At 43.9% G+C, this 21,390-nt stretch overlaps 1 protein-coding gene across 2 annotated transcripts in view; it reads right to left on the bottom strand.

Moving 5' to 3' along the window:
• Positions 1–10,452: 10,452 nt before the first annotated feature.
• Positions 10,453–21,390, bottom strand: part of LOC118974511 (ropporin-1) — a 34,438-nt gene continuing 23,500 nt past the window's right edge. For both annotated transcript variants that reach the window (XM_037027975.1, XM_037027966.1), the window contains 4 exons: positions 18,785–18,902; positions 16,527–16,688; positions 11,417–11,592; positions 10,453–10,649 (listed from right to left, as the gene is read on the bottom strand). In XM_037027975.1, coding sequence (XP_036883870.1) covers positions 10,583–10,649; positions 11,417–11,592; positions 16,527–16,688; positions 18,785–18,902 — 523 coding nt within the window. In that variant the 3' untranslated portion in view covers positions 10,453–10,582. The remainder of the gene's footprint in view (positions 10,650–11,416; positions 11,593–16,526; positions 16,689–18,784; positions 18,903–21,390) is intronic.

Raw genomic sequence — 21,390 nt, 5'->3', positions numbered from 1 at the left:
GTCCAGCACTGCTGGGTGCACAATCTGGGCGGCTGAAGATCCACATGAGGACCCTCAAACTACTGAGGCTTCGAGAGAGGGCCTTCAGAAACTGCAGGCTTCAGAAACGCACAGCAGGAACAGGCTGAAGACCTCTGAAGGGAGGAGGGATAGCATGCCACCACCACCTTGTGTCATAGAAGAGCTGAGGGGATCTTTCCAATGCCATCCAGGAAAGGTTCAAAGAGAAACTCTATCTAACATTGTCAGAGGCCCCATAAGAAGGGGGCCAGCCCTGACTGGGGGATACTGTGATTTGGGGGGAAAGGGAGCTCGTGGAGAACAGGATCCCCAGGGACCCACACTGTTGCATGGGAGCCATAGAGACACTGTTGTAAAAGGGCACCTGAGGTATACCCAAGGCTTGGCAGGGACCTGGACATGCAGGCTAATGCACGAGGTCAGCCAGGACACAGCAGCTTTGCTAATCAAAAAAATCAGAGCCAGAGAAAACACTGGAAGGGAGAACCTGCCCCAAAAGTTTCCTAAGCAGAGTGGAGAATTCAGGTCAAACCTCCTGTGAGAGAGCAGCAGGCTCAGGTGTGCAAGGAGCTGAATGCCTGAGATTTGCTCCAGTCAACCAGAGTCTTTCACAGACAGGCAAACCCAACCACCACCTGGGGGATTACAGGCTCAGCAGAGTGGCAAGGTCAGGCCCAGGAGTTTCCTGCTTCCTCAGGGGAAAGAAGAAAAGGGCCTGCATCAGACACTACCGTGCTACCCACCTCCATGGGCCTCAATTTACTAAAGCAGAGCAGAGAAAATAGAGACAGGCACAAGGAAACACCATATTCTCTCCTGCAAAGCTGCTTAACATTCATTTCACTCCAACTTTGGACATAATAAGGTACCAGGTGTTATAGATTATTTCAAATCCCACATATTGCTCCTTCCTTCTCTTCCTCCATACTACCTCCTTCCTCCTCCTTTATTTGTTTTAAATTCTGTTTTCTTTCTTGCTATGACTTGTTACTGTTCTCCATTCTCCATCCTCTCAACATCATTTGTGATTGTCATTAGTCAGCTCACATTCCTCCTCCTCTTCCTAATACCCTTATGCTCTCTTCAACTTTATCAGTCTTTGCCCATAGGCAGTGGATAGAGTGGTGGTTATTACAGTTCTTCTATCTGATTTCTACATAGTGACTATCTTTGTGTTTCAAATCTCAGATTTTACTGTTCAGCTCTCCTACACCATTCTACCTTCCTCCTGCCCTTCCCATTTTTCATTTAAACATTAATTATTTCCTGTCTTAGCCAGGTTTTCACCTCATGCTCTTAGTATTTCTTCTCACTCTATCCTCTCAAAATAGATTCTGTTTCGTCTAGACATCTCTTAAGCTTTTCTTTCTTTCATTGTGTTCTCTTATTCCATTCTATCTATGTAAATCTTAGCTCATTTGGTTGTTAATATCTCTGTGGTGGAGATTTTTTTGCATACATATATATTGCAGATATTAGGGATATATATATATATCACTAATTGCAGAGAAATCTGCTCTATATAATATATATAATATTTGTGGGGTTGTCTGTTTTTTCTCTCACTAAATACAGATGAATGTTTTTTCTTTAAAATTCAATTTTAACCTAATACTATATACTTCTCCTCTCTTGCTCCATTCCACCTTTCCTTTTCCTGTTTTAGTTACAAAGTAAATTTTATTCTTTTCCCACTTTGCCTTGTCTCTATTCCCTGCTCTTACTACTTACCCTCCCTCTACCCTGGCAAAATCTCTTTTTTTTTCAGTTAGTCATATTTGTTTTTCCTTTCTTATAACAGTCTCAATCTCTTTAAACCTTTATTGATATTGGCACATTGCCTGTTGATAGTGAAATTGTGGGTGGGGGATACCTTTGTGGGTGAGGGTCGGATTTCTGGGCTGTTGGTTTTTGTTCTGGCTGCACCTGTACAGCAGCATATGAGACATGAAGGGTGAAGTGACTCAGTCCTTCAGCCAGAGGGAAGAACCCCCCCAAAATGACTCGACAACAGCCAAAACCCAGTTGCAGCCACATAAAAGGCATAAAGAGCAGTGAAGGAGCATCAAGCACAGGTGATCAAAGAGATTGCACCACTGAGTCCCACAGGTCTCCTGCCACAGAAGACCACACCACAAAGGCTGGGAGTTAAAGCAGATAAATCTAACAAGAAGAGCTATCTAAAATGGGGAAATGAAGAAACAACCCTAAATCGAAAGGAAGAATTCCTAGAAAGATTGCTGAATGAAATTCATGCAACCAAACAACCAGACATCGAGTTCAAAATAATGCTTATAAAGACGCTCACAGAGCTCAGTGAGAACTTCAAAGAACTCCAAGGAAGCTTCAAAGAACTTACTGAAAACTATACCAGCATGACAAAGGACATAGAAACCTATCAATAAGAGAGAAGAGGAAATAAAAAATACATTACCTGAAATGAAGAACACCGTAGAAGGAATTAGAAGCAGGTTAGATCAGGCAGAAGACTGAATCAGTGAGCCGGAGGACAAGTTAGAAAAAAATTCCCAGATAGAGAATTCAAAATTGTGGGAGCTGTAGGACAACATGAAATATAAAAATATCCATTTAATAGGGATACCGGAAGGGGAAGAAGAGGACCAAGTGATACAAAACCTGTTTGAAAAAGTAAAGATAGGAAAATTCCCTAACGTGATGAGAGAAGAGGTCATACAGTCCAGAAAGCATAAAGGGTCCCACTCAAAATGAACCCAAAGCAGCACACTCCAAGACACAGCATAATAAAAAAAGGAAATTTCAAAGACAGAGAGAGAATCTGATTTCTGGCCAAGAGGGAGGCATAGGTTGAAATGCTCCAATTCTTCATACAACCAAGGAAAAATAACAAGGAATTTAAATACAAAAAAAACACCAGAACTGCCAGGATGTCAAACTGCATGGAAGTCCAAAGACAGTCAAGGAGTTAAAGAAGAAATATTGATCCACACTGGTAGGAGGAGAGGAGATGGAAAGCTGGGGTGGAGAGAACTCATGGCAATGCAGGAACCAGGCAGGAAAGGAGGCAGCTGGTGGACAGGACTTCCCATATTTATGTGTGGATAAACCAGGAGGAACAACTAAGGAGCAGCAAATGACACAACACAGGGTTCCAGTGCAGAAAAATAAAGCCTCAAAAACTCTGGCTATAAAAACCTGTGGGGGTCATGGTGGCAGGAAACACTCCCAGCCTAAAGAACAGTCAGTTGGAGAGGCCCACAGAATCTTAGAACACACACAAGCCCTCTCACCTGGGAATAAGCACCAGAAGAGCCAAATTTGCTATGGGAAGAAGAGGAAGAGAAGGAAAGTGGGGAGAGAGCCAGGCAAGTGAGCAAGGGGTATTGTTCCCTCTCTGACCCCACCCACACATACAGCACCAGAATATAGTGAAGTGGATTGGCCCACCCTGGTGAATACCCTAGGCTCTACAGCATAACCCCTTACAACATAACAGGTGCACTGAGAAAAAGAAATATGACTTAAAGAAATACGAGATCAAAACTCCAGAAAAAGAACTAAGCAACAAGGAGATAGACAACTCTCTGATACAGAGTTCAAAACACTGGTAATCAGGATGCTCACAGAAATGACTGAGTTCGGTGGCAAAATGAAGGAAGCAATGAAGGCTACACAAAGTAAAATATAAGAAAATCTGTAGAAAACCAACAGGGCCAGGAAGGAAACCAGGACTCAAATCAACAGTTTGGAGCAGAAGAAAGAAATAAACATTCAACTAGAACAGAAGGAAGGAAGAAGAATTCATAAAAATGAGGAGAGGCTATAGGAACCTGTAGGGCAACGTCAAATGTTCCAACATCCAAATCATAGAGGTGCCAGGAGGAGAAGAAGAAGAGCAAGAGATTGAAAACTTATTTGAACAAATAATAAAAGACATTTTCCACCATTCTGGTGAAGGAACTAGACATGTATGACCAGGATGCTCAGAGAATCCCAAAGAAGTTGGAACCAAGAAGAAACACACCAAGACACATCATAATTAAGTTATCTAAGATTAAAGATAAGGAGAGACTCTTACAAGCAAGAGGAGGAAAGGAGAGAATTACCTACAAAGAAGTTCCCATAAGGCTATCAGCTGATTTCTACACAGAAACCTTGCAGGCAAGAAGGGGCTGGAAAGAAGTATTTGAAGTCATGAGAGGCAAGGACCTACAACCTAGATTGCTCCATCCAGCAAAGCTATTATTTAGAATTGAAGGGCAGATAAAGTGCTTCCCAGATAAGGTGAAGTTCAAGGAGCTCATCGTCACCAAGCCTTTATTATGTGAAATGTTAAAGGGATTTCTCTCTAAGAAAAAGAAGATTAAAAATATGAATAGTAAAATGACAGCAAACTCACAATCATTAACCACCACACCTAAAATAAAAACAAAAGCAACTAAGCAAACAACTAGAGCAGGAAGAAACACAAGAAATGGAGCTTACATGGATGGTTATCAACAGGGGAGTGGGAGGGAGCAAGAGGGGGAAAAGGTACAGAGAATAAATAGCATGAATGGTAGGTAGAAAATAGAAAGAGGGAGAATAAGAATAGTATAGGAAATGTAGAAGCCAAAGAACTTATATGTACAACCCATAGACATGAACTAAAGTGGGGAGTGTGCAGGGCAGAGGGGAGTGAAGAAGGGAAAATGGGACAACTGTAATAGCATAATGAATAAAATATATCTTTTTTAAAAATAGCCTCTTTGTTAAATGTTGCTCGGAGATTTGGACAGGTACATGCAAAAAAACTGGAACTAGACCACCAACTTACACCATACACCAAAATAAACTAAATATGCGAAAGAGACTTAAGTATAAATCATGACACCATGGAAGTCCTAGTGGAGAACAAAGGCTAGAAAATTTCAGATATCCCACATAGCAATATTTTCACCTATATGTCCCATAGAGCAAGGGATATAAAGGTAAGAGTAACATTATTTAAAAGCTTCTGCACAGGCAGAGAAAACTTCAACAAAATAAAAGGCAAACAAACGTATGGGAAAATATATTTGCCAATAATACCTCAGACAACAGTTTGCACTCCAAAATATATGAAGATTCCACATCTAAAGGCAACAATCCACTTTAAAAAATGGGCAATGGACCTGAGTGGACACTTCTCCAAGGAGGACATACAGAGGACCCACAGGCATATAAAAGGATGTTCAACATCACTAGCCATCAGAGAGATGCAAGTTAAAACCACAATGAGATACCACTTCACACTGATCAGAATGGTCATCATAAACAAAAATCAACAAACAACAGGTGCTGGGGAGGTTGTTGAGAAAAGGGAACCCTAGTTCACTGTTGGTGGGAATGCAGATAAGTGCAGCCACTGTGGGAAACAGTATGGAATTCCCTCAAAAAACTAAAGATGGAACTGCCTTTTGATCCAGTGATTCCATTGATGGGATTATACCCTAAGAATCCTGAAACACCAATTCAGAAGAACCTATGCACCGCAGTGTTCATAGCAGCATTATTTACAAGAGTAAAGTGCTGTAAACAGCCTATGTGCCCATCAGTAAGTGAGTGGATCAAAAAACTGGGGTACATTTACTCAATGGAATACTATGCAGCAGAAAGAAAGAAGAAAGTCCTACTATTTGCAACAGCATGGGTGGAACTAGAAAATAATATGCTAAGTAAAATAAGCCAGGCAGTGAAAGACAAATATCATATGATTTCTCCTCTAAGGGGGACCTAATCAACAAACAAATGAGCTAAAAAGAACCAAAGACATGGAAATGTACAACTGACAACTAGGTGGGAAGGAGATGGTTGGGGAAAGAAGAGGAACATGTACAAAGGACTCATGGACAAGGACAGTGGGGTATGGATTGTCTTTGGCAACAGAGGTTGGACAGAGTGTGGAGAGCAATGGGGGTGGGATGGAGATAACTGCCACTGAAAAATAGTAAAAAAATAAATGAAAAAAGAAGCTGTAGACTGGATAATGAATTAAATGTTGGGAGCATGAGCTCAGATCTGTTTGGAAAGATGCACTGCCCTGTTGCTTTTCATCAAGCCGTTTGGTATCTTCCAGAATTATTTCTAACCCAATGAGTCTTAAACCTCTTGAGATCATAGACAATTCTGAGAACTTGCTAAAAAGCTTTGTATTTTCCTCAAATGATGGTGCACATTTCTGAAACATATATGTGCATATATATATATACTTATTTATAAGAAGCCTTCNGCCTTTTGATCCAGTGATTCCATTGATTGGATTATACCCTAAGAATCCTGAAACACCAATTCAGAAGAACCTATGCACCCCAGTGTTCATAGCAGCATTATTTACAAGAGTAAAGTGCTGTAAACAGCCTATGTGCCCATCAGTAAGTGAGTGGATCAAAAAACTGGGGTACATTTACTCAATGGAATACTATGCAGCAGAAAGAAAGAAGAAAGTCCTACTATTTGCAACAGCATGGGTGGAACTAGAAAATAATATGCTAAGTAAAATAAGCCAGGCAGTGAAAGACAAATATCATATGATTTCTCCTCTAAGTGGGACCTAATCAACAAACAAATGAGCTAAAAAGAACCAAAGACATGGAAATGTACAACTGACAGCTAGGTGGGAAGGAGATGGTTGGGGAAAGAAGGGGAACATGTACAAAGGACTCATGGACAAGGACAGTGGGGTATGGATTGTCTTTGGCAACAGAGGTTGGACAGAGTGTGGAGAGCAATGGGGGTGGGATGGAGATAACTGCCACTGAAAAATAGTAAAAAAATAAATGAAAAAAGAAGCTGTAGACTGGATAATGAATTAAATGTTGGGAGCATGAGCTTAGATCTGTTTGGAAAGATGCACTGCCCTGTTGCTTTTCGTCAAGCCATTTGGTATCTTCCAGAATTATTTCTAACCCAATGAGTCTTAAACCTCTTGAGATCATAGACAATTCTGAGAACTTGCTAAAAAGCTTTGTATTTTCCTCAAATGATGGTGCACATTTCTGAAACATATATGTGCATATATATATATACTTATTTATAAGAAGCCTTCAGGAGCCTCTCCAATGATTTTGAGTTAATCCCAATTTTTCCTGATTCAAAAGGAGCTTTCCTAGCCTCTTCTGTGGCAGGGCTCTCGTGATCTTGAAAGTGGTTGGTTAAGTGGGGATAGTGAGGTGCCTGAGTGAATAGCATCAAAGAGAGAAAAGACCTGGAGCACATAGAAGACGGAGGTGAGCCACAATCTTTGCATTTCCCACTGAAGCTTTACATGTATCTGCAGTCTCCACGTTAATGAAATAAGTTTTATTTAGAGAAGGAAGAGCCTACTTTTTTCCTTATAAAATCCTGATTTTATTACTTCTTGAAAATTTTCTTTTTAAAGGAGAAATACAAACCATATATTATAGGGGCCTCAGATTGACAGCTTAACCTGTATCACACTAGGATTCAGGTATTACTGGTCACCATAGGAAGGTTAGTGGGATGGGTCTGACAAGGGTGTGTTAGCAGCAAGGGCTAAGAGAGCCCATTTGGAATGATCTCATCACAAGGAGAGAAGAGTTGGTTTGGGCAGTGTGCCAGCTTTAACGCTCAAATGTGATTTTAATCCAGTATAGCATCAGCCAATCATTGCTCTGCCCCCCCTAGGCCTTGTGCCTGACCCAAGTTGAGAGATGATAGTGATTAGTATGCTGAAAATTTGATTCACTAAAATGTCTGAAAGGCATTACAGCCGATTTTGGTGGTGCCCCAATTTATATACTTATTGTGAACCCCTATGACTTCCTAGCTGAGCGCTTTTTTTCAGGAGCAAAGGAAGCAAGCTCAGGCCAGGAGCTGGGCAAGCTAGAAGTGCCAGGAAGTTAATGCCCCTGGAAGCAGCTCCCAGTCAAGGACAGAACAGCATTTGGTGAGGAAGCAGCCCTCAGCAGATGCTGAATAGCTCCCTCATCCCTTAAGGTGGGATACCTCTGAGGCACGCTCCACACTGTCTCCCAAAGCCCTCCAGAAGGACTGGGCTCAAGGAGAGCTGGCCTGATAACACACCCTCTGTTGGCTTTCTTCCCATCACTTACTTTTCTTACTTCCTTTCCACTGTTACTGGGATTGCCTCCCAAATACTGGACTGCTTGCACTTACATCCTTGTTTCGGAAGCTGTTTCTGGGGGAAGCTCAATACTAAGACAGGCATTGAGTATACAAGGCAGCGCAAGTTTGGGGTCAGGCAACCCCGAATTCAAATTGCTTCTCACCATGGGCAGTGAACAACTTAACGTCTCTAAGACTGTTTCATCTATGAAATGGGAATAATAGTATTGACTTCACCAGGACAATTTATTAGAAAGGTGTTGAGAATGTATGTGAAGTATTGTGAACTGGGGCTTGTACATAGTAGGTGCTTAATAAATGTTGACTATTCTCAATTACATATTTATAACACTGTTAATACAGCATAGTGCAGGTTGAAGGCAAAGCTGTTTTCCACACTCGGGTGATTGCTGAAGGAGGTTTGGAAGATGTGCTGTAGAGGTTGGGTGTCTGATGAGAATATGGCGTTCACTCATGTAAATGACTTCAGAGGAAACAGTGCCACAGAAACATTGCTTTTATTATGTTTGTGAACTTAATTTTCTTTCTTTTTTAAGTTTTACATTTTTTAAAAAAATTTTTATTAATTTATTTTTAGAGAGAAAGGAAGGGAGGGAGAAACATCAATGTGTGGTTGCCTCTCACATGGCCCCCACTGGGGACCTGGCCCACAACCCAGGCAGGTGCCCTGACTGGGAATTGAACCGGAGGCACTTTGGTTCACTGCCTGCACTCAATCCACTGAGCTGCACCAGCCAGGGCCTTAATTTGCTTTCTTAGGGTCTTTCATATTGGAGTTGTTCCCTTTGCCCCTCTTCACTCCCTACTCCAAGGCAAGATCATATTTAAATTCTCTGATGACAGTGAAAGAGAATTTCTTTCAGCCACACTGAGGCAGGCTGACGGGTTTCACTCATTCTCTGATGCCCACTCATTAGACTGCCAGGTTCACCGGCAGTGTTTCAGGCTTTTCAAACTGCCTAGGATTCCAGGGCGGGGTATAAATGAGGGGCCCCTTTGGCAAGACAGCAGACAGCAGAGAGGATCAGCTGTTGCCATGCCACTGCAGGTGCAGCCAGATGACCATGGTTGTGGAACATGTTTCGGCTCTTTCCGTTGTTTTACTCTAGCTCAAGGTCAAGGGCCTATGGTGATATCCTGTCACAATCTTCTTCTGCTTATTTAGACACTAATAGACAAGTTTCTCCCCAATTCTGTAGAGGATATATGCATAAGATACCATGATTTTTATGCAAAGGTAACTTTTAAGAGGGGGTAGCATTACAGATAGAAGGGACCCAGCCACCTTGGCACACCTGGCCTTAGGGACAAGAGCTGCAAGGCCTATGGATCTCATCTGTCTCATGGGAGAAAGAAAAACTTTCTGTGACCTTGTCAGCTGGACTTCAGCTCATGCAGGGGATTTTCCCAAGAGGGCCCCATTTCGTGTGTCTATGGTGTCTGTAAAATCTGTTCATATTAACACTTTACTACTGATCTCTGAGACACTTCCTTAGTACCCCTCAGGGCCATTTCCCTTGAAGTGACTTACGTTTATGTCTTAGTGTGAAACAGTGAGCTCCGTGAAGGCAGAATTCAGATATGATTTATTCGTGTGTGCCCAGAAGCCAGCATAGATGCTGCTTACGGTGGCCAGGTTTAGTGTGTGTGTGGGGGGGAGGTGCGGGGAAGGAAACATTGTTTATCCCAAATTCAGATTCACCTGCCATCCTGCATTTTATCTGGCATACAGCCTACTGATCTCTGAGACACTTCGTTAGTACCCCTCAGGGCCATTTCCCTTGAAGTGACTTATGTTTATGTCTTAGTGTGAAACAGTGAGCTCCGTGAAGGCAGAATTCAGATATGATTTATTCGTGTGTGCCCAGAAGCCAGCATAGATGCTGCTTACGGTGGCCAGGTTTAGTGTGTGTGTGGGGGGGAGGTGCGGGGAAGGAAACATTGTTTATCCCAAATTCAGATTCACCTGCCATCCTGCATTTTATCTGGCATACAGCCCATCTCAATAAATATTGGTGAGTGAGGGCAAACACTGAATGACTAGAATTGTACCAACAAATGGAGAAATAAATGGTAAAAACACAGACTGACCATGTAAAAGATACTCACCTAAGTTATGTCTAACAATCAGAAAACATCAAAACTGTGTCTGGTTCACGTTCTACCTTTGAAAATCTGACAGCCTGGTTTTGACTTGAGAGGCATTTCCTATCCATGCCTCCTCAGTCACTCACACTTAGTGTCTTTGTGGGAAGAACACTAATCTTCTATTAAGGTGTTTCGTTCCAATAATTTCACATCTTAAGTCCACACATCTCTGATTTCATGTCTGCCTAACTGTTTATTAGTGTGCACCAGTTGTACAAGAGAATGGACATTGGATGGTGTATAGGGTTCAGTTATTCTGAAGCACAAACATCTCTGCATCTTCCTTTAAAATTCCAAACATGTGCTTTCACTCCAGCCGAACCTGGGGATTTTGGGTAAAGTCACTCACTTTGATTAAGCCATCAGGACCAATTCTGTTTGGGAGAGATATATGCCTGGGGTTAGTTCCTTTAACGATTATTCTTAAGAAGGACTTTGTAAACTCTCTGGGTGAATCCTGCTGTGGCTCCCGCCCTCATCACTCGCTTTTTCCCTGAACTCTGGACCCCCTGCTCCTTCTGCTCCACTCCTACCCCACTGGTGCAACCTGACCATGAGCCAGCCTCACCTGGAGGGCTTGCTAAGACACAGACGCTTGGGCCCTGGCCTCCCAAGTCACTAATGTGGCAGGTTAAGAAATTGTATTTCTAACAAGTTTGCTGGTGATGCCCTGCTGCTGGTCTTCGCCACACGCAGAATCACTGTCCTGTACCATTCCTCCCTTTCCTCCCCGCCCCCACCCCGCTCTTTGGAATCCTTATTTCTTTCTTGTTCTCCATATTTCTCTGTTCCCAGAGCAGTGTAGCACAGGAACCTCAGTTTGCCTTGGCTTGCTAGATTTATTTTCCTCCTTCCCTNCTGGCCTCCCAAGTCAGTAATGTGGCAGGTTAAGAAACTGTATTTCTAACAGGTTTCCTGGTGATGCCCTGCTGCTGGTCTTCGCCACACGCAGAATCACTGTCCTGTACCATTCCTCCCTTTCCTCCCCGCCCCCACCCCGCTCTTTGGAATCCTTATTTCTTTCTTGTTCTCCATATTTCTGTTCCCAGAGCAGTATAGCACAGGAACCTCAGTTTGCCTTGGCTTGCTAGATTTATTTTCCTCCTTCCCTCTCCCCTTCAGATGGGAAACATTTACTTACACTTCCTGTTCAATGTAGGCCAGCATTCGGCTGACGTGTGATGCAGAGATCTCCCCGTCCACTTCAGCAATATATGTGTAGAGAAACTGGAAGGTGCTGAAAGGGATCCGGGCAGGTCCACTACCATGGTCAGATGATAGAACTTCACATGCTATCTTGAGAGTTTTGGAAATGGTCTGCACAAAGCCATAAGAGTAAATCAGGAGACAGTCACTATTCCAGGCTAGATTCCTAAGACCAGTTTAGATATGAGAAAGAAAACAAAAAATTTGCTCTCATAAAATGAAGTGGGAATAGTATAATATTCTGGCAAGTTTTAATTTTTTCTACCCGAATGTTATTTAATTCGATCAGATAATCTTGGTCTACTGGGTATCTTCTTTTTTCCCCCCTCTTCTTTCTGTGTTGGAGGGATGCTGTCAAGGAATTAGATTTATAAACTGCTCAATACTTTAACATATTTATTATTTTAATCAGACCAAACTTGCTCAACAAGAATTGGATTTGCATTCTCCAAAATTAAAATGAGTTATTATTCTTATTGTTCTCCAGGGTTGTCTTCAAGAGGCTGACTAGTGTAACCAGATACTTGGAGGGAAGGCCACTGGGGCCTGGGTTTGAGGGCAAGTAGGGGGAGGGCAATGCCCCTGGGGAGATAAGAGTTTCAGCTTCAGGGAAAGTGACACTGAGCATCACAATGAGCCTAGTTCTTCTAAAACATGTGGATCTAGAAATAAAACATAAAAATAAAACATGTGGATCCATATAACCAGAACTACCCAGTACATTATCTGACACTGACCTTGTAGTTGCTAGGAAAAACTAGTAGATCATGAATGCTAGAAGTTGTAATGGAAGGGTTGCTACAGAGCAAATATTCCTTACAATGAAACTTGAACATTAAAGTATCACGTTCAGAACCGAAGTTTCACTTTGTCTTCACATAAAAACTGCGCTTTGAAGAGGAAAAGGGTTGTGAAATGATGGGACAGAGGAAAGATTCAAAGGAAGGATTGTTTAGCTCCGAAGTGGCAAAGACAGGTCGGCACATATACCACAGTGACTTATGAAAACAGATGACATGTGGCTTCTCCTCACACGCGCTGCAGGGAGCAGTGAAGTTAGTCCTGAGGAGCAGCAGCTGCAGGAACTCCCCCAGTGCTTGGCCAGTGCTGTGCCTGGTTTGCAGTCCTGTCTGCTGTCACGCTCTCTCCCTCCCCCTGAGTGTTGTGAACGTCTACATGGTGTGTCTTTCACTGTGGTGCGTGCTACCCAGGGATGCAGGTCTGTCTGTGAAGTGTGTGAAGATGCTGAATCAACTTGACCCTCCTTCCTAGGGACACAGCTTTACCTGGTGGCAGATAATATAGACAATTTTGCATTAATTAATTATAATTGATGTCATATTTAAATATTTTACATTCACAAATATTGTTATTTTGTGAAATAGAATTTTCAGTGTCTATGAGGTTTAAAATGGTGTACTACTTAATGTCAAAGAAATTTTAGGTTTTCAACAACCCACTTTTTCTTGCCCTTGGGAGTCCTGCCCAAGAAATTGCTGTGAAGCTCTGACTGAGGCAGTGTGCCACACGTTACCACGGGGGAGGACCGGAGGCCAGGCACACAAGAAGCTGGGTAAGAGGCAGTCAGTGAGGATGGAGAACGTGCATGTAAGATGAGGTCAGCATGACCATGGTTTGGGCTAGACTTGCAAGCATGTGTGAACTGACCTGCTTAGTTTCCACCCATAGGTCATTCTCTCTGCTCTTCTTAAAACAGCAGCAAACCTACCCCCACACTGCCCTTGTCCTGTTGTCCTCTTTCTACAGTTTCATCCCAACGGAGGAGCTGTTATGGTGCGAATTGTGTTGGCCCGAAGTTCACAGGTTGAAGCCCCAACTCACATTTGGAAATAGAGCCTTTAAGGAGTAATTTACATTAAAATGAGGTCATTGGAGTGGGCCTTAATCCAGTAAGTCTGGCTTCTTTATAAGAAGTGGAATTTGGGGTGGGGGAGACAGAGAGAACAAGAGAGAGAGAAGATATATACACGCACACATGAACCACCATGTAGAGAAAGAGGGAGGCATTGGCCATTTACAAACCAGAGGAGACTGTCCTCAGACACACCTTGACCTCAGATTTCCAGCCTCCAGAACTGTGAGGAAACACATTTTCACTGTAAGCCTCCCAGTCGGTAGTGCTTTGTAATGGCAGCCCTAGCGAACTAGTACAGATGCTTTGTACCCCAAACATCTTTACTGATCATTTAAACAACCTTCAAATTCTATTGCCTTCATAAGATTTTAAAATAGTGTAAGAGATTTCATAAATGGGTGAATAGATAAAGAATTCTCTTGCCTGGAGCTTTTTGGTAAACTTAAATAAAAGAAACAGAAATCTGCATTCTGATGCACTAGGTATTTTGGTCAGACAGGCATTCACTTCACAGAGATAGTGTCTGAGCATCTTATGATCCTCATTTTCAAAATTAGAGATGAAAGGCTCAGAAAGCAAATTATTCGCTAATAAAATATGTTATTGTTTCCAGTGAACACAATTACAGATCTCTTTGAATAACTGGTGTCAGTGGACCAGGAGGTGCTGAAGGCTGTTGGAGAAGAAGGGTGTGCTGAAAGGGAAGCGACCATGGCTGGCTGGTGAGTTGGCAAAGAAAGGAAGGATTTCTGGGCTCGCCTCTAGAGGTACGTGGACTAACTAGAATGCAAGCCTTCCTGCTGCTGGCAACATCCTGACCACTCCCACATGTACGTTCCCTACAGCAGTCTAACATGTAACACATGGGAATAACAGCACTGGTTCCTGAACTCACACAGCACCCTGTATTTACAGACTGGACCTTCAGGCTGACTTCACTGCTGGGTGTTCTTTGACATAGAAGGATGAGGGGCAAAGTCATCCACCTCTGGACCTCTCAGAACTGGAGGGGATCCATTCTTATCCAGAGCTGGGCCTCAGGGTGTCTCAGTGGAAGCAGAGAAGGGGGAATAGAAGTACAGAATGTTAGAGATGAAAGAACTTCATGGGACATCTAACTTAACCTCATCATTTGAGCAGGGAGGTAGAAAGATACAACTCACTTCGTGCCTTCCCCTCCAATTCGGGAAGCAGCCACGTCAAAGTAAACCTAGCAGCTGCACAGTGGGCTAAGCAGAGGGAGGGTTGGAGTGTGGCTTTCAAAGTCACTCTTGGTTACTGTGAGGTATGTGGACAAAGAGAAACTGCAGACATGTCCCAAGGTGGTTGAGGGGCATGGAGGTGACCACTGAAGCCAGGGAACAGGTGAGGGAGATCTGGAAGAGAGTCCAGGAGCCCTGAGCACCAGTGACAATGAGCCAGTGGGGACTATTGTACCACAAGAAAAGCGAGACCAACGACATAAGCTGCAAACAGCTAGCGACCACAAAGATGAGTATTTACTTCTGGGCAGATCAGAGGTGCCAGAGAGGACCACGGGATGTGGGAAACCCTTCACTTGGGTGTTCTAAGGTCCTAGAGTCACCCCTTTCCTAATATCCTAATACACTCAGATGCCATCATTTTTTTAGTCAATTGATTAATTTTTTTTCAATTACAGTTGACATTCAACATTATATTGGTATCAGGTGTACAACATGGAGGTTAGATACTTGCATAACTTATGGAGTGGTCCCCTGAGAAGTGTAATACCCTACCTGACACCATGCATAGTTACCACGATATTCTTGACTGTATTCCCTGTGCTGAACTTCACATCCCGTGACTACAAGCTGCCCATTCTCAGCTGCCATCTTAAACAGTGGAGCAGTGAGGAGACACCTGAAAGACTGGACACTTTACCTTAAAGCTGTTTCAGTAATTGCATCAGACAAAAGTTTCCGTATTGGACTGCATCTACTTATTTGCTTACTCCACTCTTCATGGGCAGGGTAGATCAGGAAAATCAGAATTAACTACAGATAAAATAAAAATAATTCCCCTCACCCGCCTGACATCTCTGAATGTGGTGTAAATCTGTGATCCTGGGAAACTTGGGTGAAACTGTCCGTTTTGTATTTTCCCTCCATGATTTCCCCCAGTCCTTGGGGCTTTTTCCAAGGAAGTTTGATGACGCTCAAGGGCAACTGACCTGCCCCTGCTGCTCTTCCCTCTTCTCTCTGGAGGAGAGTGTTTATTTGTTGTGTAATGTTGCCATAAAGAACAACAGGGACCAAAAAACGACTACAAATGGCCTTGTCTCTCCTCCTCTCTACAGAAATGAACATGATACAAGTATCAGGGGAAACCCATTTTCCTAGAAACCGAAAGCTCAAATGTGCATTTCAAGCATATTTGAGAGGAAAGAATGAGATCTGGATTAAATATGCTGAGTGATTCAAACTATACCTTTTCATACCTTTTGGTTTTGGCAGAAGCAATAGTTTTCCCAGTAACTTTTAAACTTGTATGTATTTCAGGGTTTTTTTAAAAATCATGTTTCTGACGAATTCTCATTTAAGTTATAGAAGTATCTTTTTCTTTAAAACAGTGGGATGACTTTTCCACCAGTTGGATTTGGAAAAGGCATACATCTGTATGAACGTACTGCTTCCACGATGATGTCATGACTGTAAGTCTAGACACAGCCTCCTTTCTCCTTTCTGGCTCTCTTATCTCTGACGTTTTATCCAATTATGCTTATCCAGTAGTTTTATATAAAGCTGCAACTCTCTTTTAAAGTCCTCCCAAGGGTATACCTTCTAGGTGTCTGCAACCCAGGTATAAGCAAATCTTATTCCACAGCTGGGTCTCACTTATCTCAGGGAACATGAACGGAGGGAGTAAAGTGGAGATGGAAATAAATTCAAGTGCAATGATTGTAAATCATAAATAACCCAAAAGCCACATTTTAGTCAACCTCTCCCCAGTGCCTGATGACAGCTTCCTTTTCTCTTTCCTCCTAACCCTGACTTCAGACTGATGAGCTGAGAAACCGATTCAGACAGGAGAAGGAGTGGATAAGAAGAGGCAGAGCCCTGGAGAGTTGACTGTGTACATAGAATGCCTGCCCTTCCAGGCCCGAAGAGAGACTTCCCCTTGAGGACAAAAAGCATTCAAGCTAACTTACAACACCAAGAGCACTGCAAGCAAGGGCTAAAAACTTCAGCCACTCAATCTCCTCCGTGAAGCGGCCCACATTGATCACACTATTTAACAGCTCGGGTGGGAGACTCAGCACCTTCCACATCTGGCCCAGCTCACTGACATGGATAATCAGTCTGCCAGCAACCTGCAGGGGGGTAGACAGACACAAGACAGAGAATGAGCGACAGGATAGAAGCATGCCCTGAGCACTGCCTGCCCAGGAAAGGCCCTGTGTTCTCCCAGAATCTAGAAAGAGATGGGGGTGTCAGGGGATAGTAGGGGGCTCTGATTAGCAGCTATATTTGATGGGGTAGAGAAGTATTCAGCCAATGAGTTGGCCGAATATCTTAGCATAAGTTATATACTAAGATATAACTTAATCATTTTCACTTCAGATGTCAGAATTATGAGAAAAATGTACATTTATACTATATTTTCCTAATGCTTTTATTATCTGCTGCTTCATTCCTAGGTCGTTCCTGTAAGGCAGAGAGGGCAGCCTGAAATGAACCAAGGGGCAGAGGACTGTTTGAGACCAAAATTAGTGATGAAACTAGAACTAGGTATTAAATCTCTTGCCTCTAGACTTCATGCAGTTCCTGTGCTGGGCCTCACACGCCCCCCTCACCCTTTCCCAGGAACAACGTGAGGTCTATGTCTGGATGCTTCATGTTGCTTGGCCCCTGCTCCCTCGGATCCCTGCCATGTCCACTGCACACGGTACCGGGTGGTTAAGAGGAAAAGGGAACAAATGGTCAGCTGTTGGCCAATGATGCAGTAAGGGCACAGATGCCCCAGTGAAACATAACTACACTTTCCCAGGCCCTCTGATTCTAGTGAAATGCTGAGCCTCTGGCTAAGTCAGACTTAAATCGCCCCAAACTGCTCTGTCCTGGATTCTAAAGCAGGGTCTCATGGTGCTAAACCGTATTCCTCATCCATTCTGCAGGTGGCCCCCAGGATGACGTGGCAATGAAGAGAGCCAGAATTCTCCTGAAAATTAGGCTCCCTCCATCCCCACCTGGAATAACCAGGGAACTACAATGTGCCCCTCCCCAAACTGTGATTGTCCTCATCTTGTGATCTTGATCCAGATCACAGTAAGGGAGACAGTGGCAAGGGATGAGGACTTGCAAAAACACTTTCTGGGCAGGAGGGGTTAGTAGCATTTCCTGGAGCCCCTGGACATTCTGCTCGCCACAAGGAAATCTGGGGTGACCCCACTGACAGCCCAGCTTACTGCCCATTTCGGTGTCATTCCTATTTCCCTCAGGGAAGAGTTACTGGCNCATTCCTGTGAGGCAGAGAGGGCAGCCTGAAATGAAACCAAGGGACAGAGGACCGTTTGAGACCATAATTAGTGGCAAAAGTAGAACTAGATATTAAATCTCTTGCCTCTAGACTTCATGCAGTTCCTGTGCTGGGCCTCACACGCCCCCCTCACCCTTTCCCAGGAACAACATGAGGTCTATGTCTGGATGCTTCATGTTGCTTGGCCCCTGCTCCCTCGGATCCCTGCCATGTCCACTGCACACGGTACCGGGTGGTTAAGAGGAAAAGGGAACAAATGGTCAGCTGTTGGCCAATGATGCAGTAAGGGCACAGATGCCCCAGTGAAACATAACTACACTTTCCCAGGCCCTCTGATTCTAGTGAAATGCTGAGCCTCTGGCTAAGTCAGACTTAAATCGCCCCAAACTGCTCTGTCCTGGATTCTAAAGCAGGGTCTCATGGTGCTAAACCGTATTCCTCATCCATTCTGCAGGTGGCCCCCAGGATGACGTGGCAATGAAGAGAGCCAGAATTCTCCTGAAAATTAGGCTCCCTCCATCCCCACCTGGAATAACCAGGGAACTACAATGTGCCCCTCCCCAAACTGTGATTGTCCTCATCTTGTGATCTTGATCCAGATCACAGTAAGGGAGACAGTGGCAAGGGATGAGGACTTGCAAAAACACTTTCTGGGCAGGAGGGGTTAGTAGCATTTCCTGGAGCCCCTGGACATTCTGCTCGCCACAAGGAAATCTGGGGTGACCCCACTGACAGCCCAGCTTACTGCCCATTTCGGTGTCATTCCTATTTCCCTCAGGGAAGAGTTACTGGCAGTGCATTGTTTAGTGAACTTTAGGATGATCCTTAGTGGCCAGCTGGCTTTTCAGGGGGGTGGTGGGCTTTTGTTTGTCCCTGCCGACCTCGATGTCGTACCCCCGCATCTGCTCAGTGCTGCAGTACGACCCTTACCCTAGAATGCAGGATCTTCAACAGCTCAGGTGTAAGCTCTGCGCAGTTAGATGAGGCAACTGGCTGAGACCCATCTCTCACTGGAGGAATGTCTCCGCGGGTCAGAGCTCCAAAATACCTACAACAAAAATGTTTCTTCATACACAGCACATAGGCAAAGAAATTCTTGCTTGTAAGGAACTAAGTATACAAGGTCTGTCCAGAAGGTATCCAGCCATGTAATATGAAAAACAGAGACATTTATTGAAGAAGATACAAGAAACATTGTACACAGGACAATGACATCTCAGTCCCCTTCAAAGTAGGCACCTTGGGACCTCACACAGTTCTCCCAAACACCATCGGCTGCTCCATCATGTTTTCCTGAGTCTTATCAACAGTCTGAAATCTCTTCCCTTTCAAAGGTGATTCTAGTCTTGGGAAAATCCAGAAGTCGCGAGGTGCCAATCTGGGCTGTAGTGGGGCTGAGTCACCTGGCTGGTTTGATGTTTCACCAAAAACTCTGCATGAAGCATGATGCATGAGCAGGCACATGGTCATGATGAAGCTGCCAGTCACCAGTTGCCCATATCTATGGCCTGTCAACCATCCAAACAGCTTCCGCAGAGTAATGTTCAGACTTAATGCAAAGTCTGATGCAGACTCATTGCTCTACTCACTCATTTTGAATGCGACAGCCACACAATACACATGCTCAGCCAATGACGTCTACCATCCCCCCCCTTCCCCCTCTTACTAGTAAAGTGCAGGCGTCATTGTTCACGCATGCTCATTCTAGTCCACTTTCCTTGGCTGTCAGGTTACATTGATGTCACATAAACAGTTTTCATTCTATTAACAATGGCTGGACTTTTCCCAGACAGACCTCATATAGTTTGTCTTGGAAATTCTTTGTGGAGTNAGTAATGTTCAGACTTAATGCAAAGTCTGATGCAGACTCATTGCTCTACTCACTCATTTTGAATGTGACAGCCACACAATACACATGCTCAGCCAACAAGGTCGATCACCCTCCCCTTCCCCCGCTTACTAGTAAAGTGCAGGCGTCATTGTTCACGCATGCTCATTCTAGTCCACTTTCCTTGGCTGTCAGGTTACATTGATGTCACATAAACAGTTTTCATTCTATTAACAATGGCTGGACTTTTCCCAGACAGACCTCATATAGTTTGTCTTGGAAATTCTTTGTGGAGTTCTATGCTCTAAACTGCTGCAGGTCTCTAAGTCACATGAAACCATCTGCTAACAGCTTTTCTGTGTATGAATAGATGGAGAGTGCTGTTGGTCATGATCTTCTTTTTCACTGCAGTTGAACTACAAACTAACTCTTCATGGATAGCTAAAACATTTATAGCACATGATATAACATGGGAGCAAGCAAGCTATAAGAATGGAGTGTTTTCTTACATAAATGTCATTTCTTACGTTCAAGAAATGCCATTTTTCTTGGTGTAAAATAGCAGCACAAGAACAACAAAATGAGGTTTTAAACTATTGTATAGTACAAAACAGTGTGCCTGAGAAGCCAAAAGAAATCAGTCTTCTGACACTGAAGTTCAAGCTTAGAGATAATGCATAAAATTCAGAATGCAGAACTAAACAGGCATCATTACAGGAAAGCAACCCCATTTCCATCTCTTTTTATGAGCAATCACTGGCTTATTTTCATTCCATTTATAAGAAGCCTCATTGTGGCCCAACCCAGGAACATGAGCACATTGTCCCAGAGCCTCTGGAAGCCTCCTCTTAGTCTGCATTGTGTGTGTTCCCCAGGTGTCCACACCTCTTTCCCACCACCACTGAAGCCACCTACTCAACCTCACCTTCTCCCTTCCCCCAACCCACCAGCTCTGATAAACAGCCTCTCTTACTCCACTTTCCTACTTGAATGCTACTACAGAGGCCGTCAAACAGTGAAAACAGCCTGAAAATCATCTGGGAGGTCTGGTTAGCTCCCAACTCCTGCCCCAATTCCCAGTCCCCCAGTTGCCAGGAGGCACTTTGTCTAAAAAGTGATTTCAAAGCCGAGAGACTTTCTGTACAAAGCTGTTTCAGTCTGGCTGGCAGCCACTGTGTAAGCTCCTTCCATTGAGCAGGTTCTGGGGGCCCTCCTGACAGAGGGCACCTGCATTTGAGGCACACTGTTTGCAGCCAGGCCAGGTGTTCGGCAGTCCTTCTGACTCTGTTGTGCCTCATTTCTCCAGAATGCAATATGTACTGTGTGGATAAGTCAGTTCAAAGAATCATGAATGAGAATAACAACTTCCCCAATGACAAAATACAAAAGGTCACTGGTTGGAGATCAAGATCAAGTTTTAACAGCAATGGAGGAAGGAGTCTCATGAAAGGAGTGAACCAGCTTGGACTAGTCCCACAATTAATTCACCCTGTGAGCCTGTGAGCCCACCACAACCCTCCCCTGGGTGCACTGCTGTCATCTAGTGGTGATGCCAGAGACCGAGGCCAGGCTGTACATGGGGCAAAGCCCTGCCAAGTTCCACGATTCTGAACTTTTCTTTCCCCTGGGACAGTGAGCTGGGGTGCAGGGATGGTTGGAGTGTGGGTGTCCTGATGTGAGGTGATAATCCGACTTAATGATTGCCCTG

This window comes from Sturnira hondurensis, unplaced genomic scaffold (genome assembly GCF_014824575.4).
Source record: "Sturnira hondurensis isolate 20B ecotype Veracruz unplaced genomic scaffold, ASM1482457v3 Scaffold0001390, whole genome shotgun sequence".
Taxonomy (NCBI): Eukaryota; Metazoa; Chordata; class Mammalia; order Chiroptera; family Phyllostomidae; genus Sturnira; species Sturnira hondurensis.
This window is presented reverse-complemented; position numbering and strand designations above follow the sequence as displayed.